We start from the raw sequence: 12,875 nt of genomic DNA, 5'->3' as shown, positions 1-12,875 counted from the left end.
AGGCTAAACAGCCCCAGCTCTCTCAGCCGTTCCTCATAAGGCCTGTTCTCCAAAATAATATGGATTGGTTATAAATGTCCAGAGATGCCATCTGCTCTGATGGCAATAATGCCAGGCACACAGAATGTCTGATGATCTCTTCTTATACTGACTTGGCCATGCTTTCTATCCAAGATGTAATGTTAACAGATACAAAGCCAGATAAGGCTTTAGGCTTCCTGCATTCATTCAGATGAAGACAGAGTTCATGCTGAGAAAATATGGGAGGCCAGCACTGTATCTCAAAAGTGGTATGAGATTCAAAGCAATCCTGGGAAACAAATAAATAAGCAAATCAGCGTATCTTTCTTTGTATCAGAAAATTTTACATATGCCTTCACATTCTATATGACATAGAATAATTTTGCTTATCTGCCTCCTAAGTTATCATGCATAGTAATTTGAATCTAAACTGGAACAAACTGTTCAAGTTCCATGTCAGGCCACAGTGCTGGATTGCAGTGGCAAAGACCGAGCTGCAGCTTGGACTCCGAGAGAACACACTCGCTGCAACACAGCCTGCGCAAGCCCTCTTGTGGAGACAATTTATACCGCCTCAAAACCATTCTTTTGCAAGCAAGCTAAAGCATCCTCTCAAATGGATGAATGTAATATCAACAAAACCCCAAATATTTTTACATTATTAAGTTTTATTGCCACGGGGTTATGCAGACACAGGTGTATTGGTTAAGGAAGTAAATATTTTCCACTGTTCTAATCAGTACTGGCTTTTGTCAGACAGCCTCTGCAGTGAAAATCTGTATTCACGTGTTTCTAGCATTCATCTCATTCAGCAACCCCAGTCTCTGTGAAATTTTGAGATTTTCTAGGAAGAGTTTCCCAAGGGAATGTTATTGAAACTATGGAGTGAATAGTATAAGCAGCAGAAAGGAAAAACACAGGGATTAAATAAAGGATTCCAAGAGCCTAGAAAATGAGACTGAAACAGGAAGAACAGAGAATAAGGAAATGGGGCATAAACAGGGAAGAAAATAGAACAGGGGAAAAATATAAGCAAAGTACAAGATAGTTCTTTTTACTTGTTTTTAAAAAAGGTGTTATGCTCTTCTGGTCATTGAGAGGAATATATGTAGACTAAAGCAGTCAGCAACCATGATATTGTGAATAAGCTGAGTAGTGCACAGCCTTCTGAATGATCATCCAAATCTGGTCTTTGCAATTCACCATACTACTAGGACTGAATGTATTGTTCCTGAAAATATATTTACTTACAAAAGCAATGCCTATTATTGGTCATATCTCACAGAAATACTCACTACTCAAAGTAATTTTTTTCTGAGTAATTTCTTGTCTACTTAAAATCCAAGAGACCTAAGCAGGAAGCTAAGGAAAAAGGATAGATGCCCAAAACATCGTCTAGTACAGGTTAAGTTTTAAGTTTCTCTTAGATGTCATAGCACCAAATATCCTAAACTGAGGCCTTTTTTGATTATACCTTCTTGTGACCATGTCTAAGTCAAGGACTTGCCATATCTAGAGATCAGATAAAAGATGTGAATGTTTTTAAGTCACATAGTCTTGTTTCACTCAGCTGGTAAACCAGGGAGCATGTTATGAACACAATTTCTCCAGAAATTTGTAGTCAGCAATGTACCAAGGGAAGGGCAAGAAAAGCAAATAAAGCTGCCTAAGCCAAGAAAGACAATGCAAGTAACTCGCAGAAAGAGGGACTTAACTCTGCAGCAGCAGCTGGAATGGTTGTCTGGATCCTGGAAAGACCCTGAGCACAGCATGGGAGAGGGGCCTGTCTTTGGCAAAAATACCAAGCACTAAAATGACTTGCTGTGTCCTGTTCAAAGGATAGTGGCACAATGCTGCAGTATATTCGTACATATTTCACAGTCCCAAATTTCTTTTTTTCCATCCGCTATAAGCAACTCTAAACTAGAATAGAAAATGTAGGAGTTATTTCAGGACCTGTCATTTTTAAGTGCAAATTTATTATTTATTCTACAGATAAACCTAAAATCAAATCTTCTAATCAGAACTGTCCCCTTTCTTTCAGTATGAAATATTTGTTATGCAGCAACCTTGATCTAAACTCTGTGGATAATGTGGGTGTATAATCAGTATCTTCATTTTCAGTGAAGCAAGTTGTCTGATGTGCTTATTCTAAAAATGCTGCCAATAGAACTACTGGTTTTGAAGCAACTTGCAATGATGTAAGAGTACTTGGAAGTACTGCATTGCCTGTCAATATAATAAATGTTGTGCTGGCAACATATCTTATTTTCAGATCGTTTTACACCTAATGTATGTATCAATTATGAGCTGAACTGTATCCAAAAGATGAACTAAAAGACTGGAAAGTAGACTTATATATGACCATTATTCCATTGGTTTGCATACCTTGAGTATTTGGGCTTCAGACAGTGAACTGGGGGTGGAATGCCCTTGTGCAGCTGTTATTTCTGCCGATGGCCAGCTTCTACCTTGTATGTACACTGTGCAGTACTGGAGGACACTCAGTCAAAGCCACACTGGCACCTCCCTTCCCCTAACTCCCTTCCCCAGCATTTCTATACTCTTTGATCTCAGAGTTCCTAGAAATGATCCTCATTCCTCGGCATTTAATTCTTTGCAACATGTGCGTAATATACATACACCATGCTTGCTTCTGCAGCCTGATATCAGAGTGACCCTATGGCATGATGTCAATTAATCAGAGATCTGTGCACTTCCAAGAATTTTAGCTTTTTTCTGAACAGAGAACAAATCATGTTTTAAAATTGCAGACCTTTACCCAATGGCACAAAATTAATTCTATGGTGCCTTTTAAATAAAAACTAAATTCATTATTTTTACGTGACATTTCCAGTAAGTTTGCCAGTGAGTGGTAGAAGGAAGAAAGCCACTATGCTCTTGGTCTGATGGTCACAAAGCAGGATTAAACACTTCTTATTTAAATAATGGTACTATAGTTATTTAAATAATAATAAAAATGGCAGTTACATTTGCAGGGAGATAAAATGTCTTATTTTTTTGCAGAGGATGGGGGGGTATGTTTAATAGATTTTAAAAAATCTGTAGAAGCTCACGTGCAGCTAATTTTTTTTAAAGTTTAATAATTTGCTGACATATGCTATTACATTTTAAAATCAGAACACTATTTCAATATTAAATTTGTTGGAATAAAATACATTAAAAAAAGTTGGTGACTATACCAAAGCAAAAAAGATCTTCATAAGGAGGAAAGATTCTAGCTTATGATTTATTTAATCTCTGAATTTCTAATGGCTACGTTTGTAAAGTTAAGTAAGTGAGCGTCGTTCATTTGAGAAGTAAAATACACTTCTGTAAAATAACTGCAGTAACAAGTTCTGGCCTCAAGAGGGAGATATATCACCACGTCTAAAAGTTTTCCAAAACACCGGGGAAAACCCCTCTTTTTACTGAAACAGAATAGATGCTGTTTGCTTGTGTGTAACTGCTAAATATATTTACCTCTGCTATATCATTGGCATAACTTAAGTGATAATGACCACGATACCCCTTTCAAAATCAGAATGTTTAATTCAGCATTTCCTCTTATTCAAGGCTAATTGGTTGGAAGAGGTTAAGTCTGTCGACTCACAAGAGATATTATAATTCTTTGACCCATGAACTTGTTTTGCAGTTAAGATTTATGAGTTTAAAACCAGGGAAAATGGAGATTCCACTCTTCACGAAATATGGCAGCAGTGGGAAGAGATTAGGATTCCCTACCTCTTTTCTTTACTCCATTATTATTCCCCTAGTTTCATAATTTAGCCTCCTTTTATGCATTTGATTCTTGTCCACCTGCAGTCTCCAAAGAAATCCTGTCACTATTAGTTTCCTCCGCTGACTCCTTTTCTTTGCCTCTTGATTCATCTACTTTCCTTTTTAGATAGTTTCTTTTTTTTCCAGTGGTCTCTAGGGGGCGTTCCTTTACACCCTCTTTAGACCCTAATTCTGACTTGCTTTATACATATCAAAATTTAGATATTCTTACAGTATAAAATAAAAACAAACTCTGGTCTTTTTGCCATCTTATTCTCTTTTTTTAACCCCAGAAGCCGTGCTGTTTCTAACAAATTTATTGGGCTTTTTTTGTTTTCTCTACTTCAGTTGAGCTGTAGGAGATTGTAGGAGATTTGCACAGCAATGCATAGATGAGGTTGATCCTAGTGTGGATTTCCCTGAGCTAATTTTATGCAAGCTGCTATAGTTCAGTTGCTGCTAACAGTGCAACAGTATTTACATTTTAAATTACCCTGTGTCTATTGTCTCGTACAGCACATTCTGCGTACAGAAAAAGCATTTTAGAGAAAAAGCAATTAGTAATATTAAGTTACTGTGATTTGAACAGCTACACTGTATGCTATAAAAAAATCTGTTTTCTTGTGGAGTCTCCCTCTGTCAGCCTGGGGAGTTTCCAAACGTTGTAAAAGGGAAACCAGAGACAAATCTAGCCCTTGTTCTGCCAAACTTACTTGACCAACATGAGAATCAGCATTCAAAAGAAGTCCTTAATAACAATAAAGCAATATTCAGATAAGATTCCAGATTGATTTGCTAGGGCCAGATCAGCTGTTTGCGAGGATTATAATCTGTGCTTCAAGATCTAAAGAAAGGATGAGATAACAATTTTTTATCTTTCTGTTTGCTTTCGAGATAACTTTCAAATACATATGTAAGCTATGCAGATAGTCTGAAACAAGCCTCTGAGAGAGTTTCCTGTCCATATTTACTACAACTTGCATTCACTCTAATGTCTAATAATGACGACTATGACTGAAGAATCAGCATGATTTAATGTTTCGTTCCTGATCATAACATACTGGAAAGGATGAAGCAATGAAAACCAGTTGCTGTCAAAACATATAAAGATACACAAGAAGAAAAAGACATGAACATATTTTGAGGAGTTATGCAATAATCTTACATAAGTGGACTTGATCTTTCTTCTCAGGTTAATTCTCTCTAGACCTCTGATCATTTCTCTTGCTCTGACTCATCTCCAGCATGTACATATTTTAAGGCAGTGGTGCCTTAACAACAGTAGACAGACTGGAATTTGATTTAGGTGGAAGTTAGCAGCAATGTATTATTTAAATAATTAAATATTTAGAACAGAGCATAGTGATTTTGGTATACTGTATCTTTCTGGAATAACCTGTACTTCCTCAAAGAAGATACATAAAATATAAGTATCCAAAAGCCTAAGTATATTATGTAACAGAACAGCTAGACCTTAAAACATTAGGAAAGTTACATACCACAAGGAAAATATGAAGCAATAAGCATTCTCTCTCACCCCTCCATATTTACCATATTAAGGGAATATTGGAAACCATAATTTTAAATTCAAAAGTTTTTTAATAATGGTGGCACTTCAAGAAGCCCTAAAATCAGTGCCGTATCTAGATAACAGGGTAGCTGGAGAAGTCACATCACACTCTTCACAAACAATCTCCAGTACTTGCCCACTGTAAGACAGCACTCATGGAGGAGGCAGGCCTGAACAACACAAAAAAGATTCCTCTTAAAGCACCATACAAACCCTGAAGTAAACTCCCAATATCAATTTGATTCTTTCTGTGTTTTGAAAGCTAGTGTCATCACTGAAAGCTTCCAAACCTACTTCAGTGTTTTCTGAGTGCCTTTCTCTACCTCTGTGAGAGAACTGAAAGTAGTGAACAGTCCCAGACAATAAAGATTGTCTCTGCATGGATGGAAATGAGTCGGTCATAAGATTATCTTAGAGTTAATACTGATTAGTTCTCCAAATTATTGCTGTGTCCCTTTTAAATCTGGAGCCTCTATTGGCTTTTCCAGTAGGTCAGCTGGCACCCACTGCTCTCCTTTGAGCCTGTCTTTTGCCACGGTGAGAGCAGGAAATCCACTTTTGCATTCTTCCCTCTCTCAATCTTCAGCACCCTTTTGCCTATTCCAGAAGATAAAAAATGATCCTTGACCAATTCCTAGAAAGTTTCCCATTCACAAATAAATAACATGGATGGCTGTGGTGCAGGCTTGTGACTAGGCTGTGATACAGATGATTAAGACATGACTCTGGGTTGTAAAGCCAGTGGTCACTTAAAGCTGAGCTGAGCAACTACATTAGAATAGAAGATGGTGTCTCACAGACTCATGAATGAAAAAGCAGCTCTTCCTTGGTTCACCTAAGTTGTTAGTAGTCATCCCTGAGCTGAAATGTGATACCAACTATATAAACAATGAGAGAGAATCAGGGGGCTTTTTGCAGCCAAAGGTCTCACTTCACATGTGAACCAAACATTGGGTGCAGACATACTCCTTACAATCAGTTATAAAAACTAGTATAGAAATACCCTCAAATCAATGCTCCTGAAATTATTTGTGAGCAGATTTTTTCTACTTTTTCTGTCTCCCTTCCCCCCTCCCAAAATTACACAGAATGTCTTGCCAAATACCAAATGTAAAAAAAATCCCCGATCTACAACTTCTCACTGCCAAGTCTTTTAACTGGAAATTGGAATACTTCTGAATGAGCATATGCTTCACTATAGATGTGTTTCATTAAGAAAGCGTAATTCCTGCAGTCACTTTTAGAAGTAAAGTTACAAATTCAGTATTCACAGAGCTTACATAGAAGCTGCTGGTTTTGCGAAGTTTGCTGGTGACAAACAGGCTCAGACTATTTGTGGTAAATCAAATGTCAAATAAGAGTGAATGTACTTGAGGAGCTGTTTAAAATTCAAGACAACAGTTAGAAGCTAAGTGTTTTGGAGAAACAGAGGGTTCACTGATTTCAATATCATCTTCTAGTAAAAAAGTATTTATCTGAGTAAAAGTCAGGGTTTCATATGTATACTTGGTAATAGTTTAATCACCTTGCAAACTGAGGAGTGAGCTTTGAAAGCAGCGAAGTATCATCAGACTCAAAACAACAAAGCAAACTTCACACAGTACAAAATGTGAAGTGACATTTTCTATTATGCTGTACAAAGCAGCAAGACTGCTGAGAAAACTGCAGAATTGCCAAGGAATTTCTGGATCTGTTACCTCTTTCACTGTTTGTTTGGGTTTTTTTTATATCAACTGGTCATCAACAAAGAGCAGCAATTCAGTCTGAATTGTATGAAGCAGCGTAGTAAGATTCAGAAATGAACAAATTTTGGCAAGCACTTTAAGGAAAAGTATGCAATCTGTTTATTTTAAGAGGGTCAGTATTAGAAGCACTGTTACTAGGTTATTGAAAGCAGGAGGGCTGAAGAGACCACTAAAACAATTTAGAAATCTTTTATCTGTTAATCCAAAACAAGCCATTCTTGTTCCCTGTTGATTATCTTTTCCCACCTGTTCTGTCACTACTGTTTTCTGTCCTGTTTCTCCTTTGTTACCAAGCCCCATCAGCATTATCAGTTCCTATTAGTTCTTCATTAGCCTAGCTCCACAGTCCAAACTTCATTTGTTTTCTATGCATGCTTCTCCCTCTAATGATGAAAATTACTTCCGAACACAAATAAACTGTGTTTCCTCTAAAGCAATCCAGATACTTTAACAGTACATGTGTGTTTTCAATCCATTTTCTGCCTAGAAGTAACTGTCCCCTTTCAATCTAAACAACACAAATTCTTTCCCCTTTGTGTCTGCTCTCCAAATATTTTTTGAACAACTATTTCTCAACTGCCCAAATGCACTCTCCTTTGTAGACCACATTGTCCTCCTAGACAGTAAAATTATTCCCGTTACTCAAATAATTTGCAGAAGGTGTCTTTAATCTCTGCTCCACTGAAGCATCTTGAGTTCAAGGGGATTAAACAGTTGCAGGAAGGTGAAGGGGTCCCTGACTGGGTCTTGGAAAGCAGCAAAATCTTTTAACCAGCTCTTTGCTGTTGTATCCCTGGAGCACACTCTAACCCACAGGAGAAAAACATGCAGAGAAGAATTATTTTATTCCCTTAGCACGTCAAGGAGGTGAGTAGTCAGTGCCAAGGCTGCCTGGGCTTTCTGGACAAAATACAGAGCCCAAGGAGTTGAGGATAAATTCATGAAGTGTGATGAACTAAAAGCATGGGATCAATAGATATCAAATTGCTTCTTGCAAAGGAAATTCAGCTACCTCTTACAGAAATGAAGCCTGTGATAAAACAAGCTATAAGACTACATAATAGGAAAAAACTGGCAATACGATCCATACAATTAACCCTGAGGCCTATAAGAGAAACACATCTTCATTTAAATGGAGTGTTTTGCAAATGGTTACATTTCTACACTTGGTAATAGTGCCCTCAAAAGTTAAGTGAATGGGATTATCAGTGACCACAGATTATAGCATAAAGATGTCAGTATAGTCAATTTAATATTTCTTTCTAGAAAAGAACATAAAACCGCCTGAACAAGTGGACAATTTTTTTATTGTTATTATTTTTTTATTCACATAAGATGATTGAAAATGCATTGTCATTAGATCAGCCCAGCATTAGCTGGAAGGGTTTACTCTAGCCAGAGGACAGCTAACTACCTTTAATTGCTGTCAGGAGCTCAACATGCTCTCCAGAGAAGGTGAGGAGAGGATGAGTATGGATAGGAAGCATGTGTTTACAGCTCTAGCCAGTTGTTACAGCTGGTTCTTATTCTTCCATCCTGACAGGACTGAACTGCAGCTGCAGGGAATTACACAAGACAGATGAGCCCCCAGAAGTGAATTACCTTTTCAAAAAGTTTGAGAAAAATAAACATAATTATTTGAGAGAGCAATGCAGAAAGTTTCTCTGCCACCTGCTTCTTGATGCTAGTCCCTAGACACTCAACAATTCCATTTCTTGAAAAGGCTCTTGTAGTATCATTTGAAAGACATCATTTACCTATTCAAAAGCAACTTTGATGTGATTTGTTGCTTGCAAAGAATGAAGATCTCTGTATCTGTCAGCTTCATCTAGACTAATTTTCAGCACTGCAAAAACTTAAGCACAGAAACAGCTTGCACTTCTGAAGACAGATCTTTCATCAGAGTCCGGAAGATGAACCCCAGCCATCAGGATAGAGTGAACAACTTGAATCATTAAGCACTTCCCATTAGAACTCTCTGTTTCAAGGCTGACACCTGCTGCTCCTTCTTTTGTTTAAGAAGACATTTCTCTTTCTGTATTTTCCACTCTGACTTTAAACTCAAACATCTCTAGCTCAACTACTTCTCAACTAGTCATAATGCTTTCATTGTCTTCAAATGTTACAGAAATCATGCATCCTAAGAAGTTTTTACTTAAGTTATAAAACGTTTTTCTTAGTTCTTATGGAGCTTGATAGCACAGAAGATAATGCAGATTCCAGATTTAGCAACTAGATGCCAAGATCACCCTTTAATACATGTTTCATGAATTTTAAATATTTGGGAATCTGATAGAGATGGAACTTCAACAGCCATTTTACTGAACTGTATTGAAGATGAACATGAAATTATCTAGATATAAGAGTTCTTTTCTACAATGGTCAGAAAGAAAAACTCATCAGAAAATTGGAAATTACCAAGAATGTAAGCTCATAGTTATACTGTTGAGATGGCTAGGTCCTTATTTGATGATACACTGAAATTCATGTCTCTTTGAAGTTTATCTTTTTTCTTGAAAAGTTCTCCCATAGTGTTGACTACTGCAAAAATTTCCATTTCATAAAGAATTTACTTCTGAAGAAGTGATGCTAGAAGCCAAGAATGAAGTTCTGTCTCATTTGAAGTTTAATGGAATAGCATATTGCACTAGTAAATAGTCATTATTTAGGAAGGATTATTTAAGTGGGGGAAAAAAAAAGAAGGCATTATGCGTAGTTCTACCAGTGCTGAAAGGAAAATAATCACTACAATGAAAGGGAATTAATAAAAAAAACTGTGGTTATAATACATGGTATGACAGGAATCAAGAAAATTATTCCTTTACTCTTAGACTAAAGCAATTCCTTTTTTATAAAGAAAATAAGCAGATGATATTAAGTACAAATACTGTAAAATGCAATAAAGATCTCTGCTTTTCCAGTGTTTGTCTTTCACTTCATGCAAAAAATGTCTTATCCTGTACCTGGTCTTGACAAAGAGAAGCTCTACCGATAAATAATGTTTTGCCAAGTTTAAAAGCATTGGTATAAGTAAAATAATGTACGCAAATTTTGTATAGTCAGTTAAAATTAACTGCAGTCTATTATAATTAGAATGATCACTGCTGTTCTCTACTTCTAGCATCCACTAGATGAGAATATTTTCATCATTAGAAGAAAACAAGAGAGCAACACCACCCCTGCCCATAGCTCCATCTCAGTGTATAGGCTTATCAAGAACACAGCAGGACGCAGGATTATCACTTACCTCAATTTTTTCCCATATGGCTTCATAATTCTCTTGATGTTGTATATCTTGCATCAGTTGATGAATTAAAGCTGATTTATTTGAGGCAGAAGTCTCATTCTCAGTGGGCTGGATGACAGCAGTCCTTTCTGTCTTTTCTTCAGTATATTTTTTAATGCAAGATACAGGCATACAAAGATCTTCATCAGAGAGAATATCACTAAGAGGCCCAGATTCAATACTGTCACCTAAGGAGGATACTATATCACTTGAAGAGCTTGGTGAAATTCTACCCATTTTTTTGTGCTTTTTTGTCTGGTATGTTGGATACATTTCTGAATCTGAGTTCATTTCTGACAGCTCCCAGTCATCAATGTTTTGAATGGTTTCTCTTCTGGGATTTTTGGGCAATAACTTTGTCAAATTTTCTAGTTTTAAAGCTAATACTTCAGTTTGTTTGAGATGTGAAGGAAGTGCTAAATATTCATCAGATCCATACCAGACCTCACCATCTTTACTGTTTTTTTGAGTATAGCTTGGTGATGATGAGAAGCTTTTATTACCTTTTCTTCTCAGTAGAAGAGGTGATGAGTTGGTATGATCAGAACCAGCTGAGGAAGCACTCTTTTGGCTATGTGTTGGTGAACTAAAAGGCTCAGTTTTACCTTGTGATTGCCCATTTGGGTCTATCTGGTTACAAGAATCTGATGATGCAGAAGAATCTGTTTCTGTCTCATCCAGGGGGTGACAGTTACGAGAAGTAATTCCATTTTGTAAAGAACGTCCTCTTTTTTTGACTTTTATTGGTGAAGCTGTTTTACATGTACCCCCGATTGTTCTGCCAGCTTTCACTTTCTCTGCTGCATCATGAGACTTCTTGTGCTTTGATTTTTCTTTACGGCTGTAGAAGGTAGATTTCCCTAGACATAAGGGACTGTCCTTGAAGTGATTCTTTGTTGTGTACTCAAGATTTCTGTCACCTATTGTATTTAAGCAATCATATGACTGACTAACTGCAGATGGGCTGTTAGCATAGGGTGACTGTAAAGCTAGGCAAAGCTTGGACCTGTCTGGTGGATCTAACAATGATGGTGTACTTCTACTCATTTCATTTTTAACTATCTGAGATATTTGCCTTTTTAAATCATGGGCTTCCACATAATCTTTAAACACATCATCTTTCAGAAACAGACCTCTTTTTGGCAATGTAGGCTGTGTAGGGGAGTCTTCATTATAGTTAAAGCAGTCTCTTATGGATCTCTTAGGAGTAGAGTTTTCACAGTGAGAGTGTTTGATTTTTTCATTGGTGTGCTGGGGAAGATTGCATTCTGGTTTCTTTGATGTGGAAACTGGTTTGCTGTCAGTCGGTGAAACACAATCTTCAGAGCAAGGTCCTTTAGAAAGAGAGGAGTTTGCACAAGGAGACAGCTCATGCGGTGCTTTCCTGTCTTTGATTTCTTCTCCATCTTCTGCTGAATGAGGTACGTGGGTTTCTTTCTCATTTAGTGCTTCATTACACTGGGAAGCAATGGAATCAGTTGCTACTGCAAGTAAACCCACACTTCTGATAAGTCCTGGAAAGTCCTTTTCCATCTCACTGTAGTTCCAGGATTCAAATGATTTTGCTTTCCCTTGGCTGGAGGTCATATCATCCAGAACACCAAGCAAATCCTCGCTAGGACTGTAGTCAGATAGTTCAAATGCAGTAATACCACAATCCAGTGACAAGTAATTTTGAGAACATTTGATGGTTAACTGTCCAGAATCATCAACTTCAGTTAAAGAGTCAAGACGGTCCTGAAATAGACAAAGAAATGATACTTCTTTTTAGAAGAATAATTTTCACATACAGCACACACAATATAACGATCAGTTTCTATGTTTAACTGCCTACCTTTCAGAAAAGAATTCATCACTGACCTGCCTGATTTTGCTTTACCTTGTAGATAAGCAAATCATTCTAAGGTATTTGGGAATTTAAAAACTCTTCTTTTTTATTGGCATTTTCAACCTTAAGTTCTGCTCTTAGTCCTACTTACTATGTAGGGGGGACTCAGAAATTCCATAAAACAGACTCACAAATTTTCCCATGGTAACTACCTCAAACAGGGGAGAGGGGATCCTTGGGACTGTTGAGTGTACCAGCCACTTGTTAATCTTGTGTTCTCGGAAATTAATTTTGCACTGTGATCTTTCAGTTGATCGCCAGAATTTTTTTTCCTAACATCATCTAGCAATGTCAGACATTTATTCCCATATTAATGAGATAGAGTTTGCCAACTACATTTCACTTTTTTGAAGTTTTATCATCTGAGGATTCATCTGCTGGATATTTGGAGCACAAACAGAAAACAGATCATGGAAAATTAATGTTTATAAATATTTTGGTGACATATTTGAAGGACATTGAAAATATCTGACTACATTAAGATCCAAAAGCAGCCTGATATATAACAATCACAGCAAATTTATGTTTAGTCAGCAGTTTATAAGTGTAATTTCAGTAGGTGATTTAATGTTCTAACTCCTAGGC

General features: G+C 37.0%; 1 protein-coding gene across 5 annotated transcripts in view; it reads right to left on the bottom strand.

Moving 5' to 3' along the window:
* Window positions 1–12,875, bottom strand: part of AKAP6 (A-kinase anchoring protein 6) — a 284,802-nt gene that overhangs the window by 169,056 nt on the left and 102,871 nt on the right. For all 5 annotated transcript variants that reach the window (XM_069858426.1, XM_069858427.1, XM_069858423.1 and 2 more), the window contains exon 4: window positions 10,364–12,139. In XM_069858426.1, coding sequence (XP_069714527.1) covers window positions 10,364–12,139 — 1,776 coding nt within the window. The remainder of the gene's footprint in view (window positions 1–10,363; window positions 12,140–12,875) is intronic.

This window comes from Phaenicophaeus curvirostris, chromosome 5 (genome assembly GCF_032191515.1).
Source record: "Phaenicophaeus curvirostris isolate KB17595 chromosome 5, BPBGC_Pcur_1.0, whole genome shotgun sequence".
NCBI lineage: Eukaryota > Metazoa > Chordata > Aves > Cuculiformes > Cuculidae > Phaenicophaeus > Phaenicophaeus curvirostris.
The sequence above is the reverse complement of the archived record's forward strand: the minus strand, read 5'-3'. Positions and strand labels throughout refer to the sequence as shown.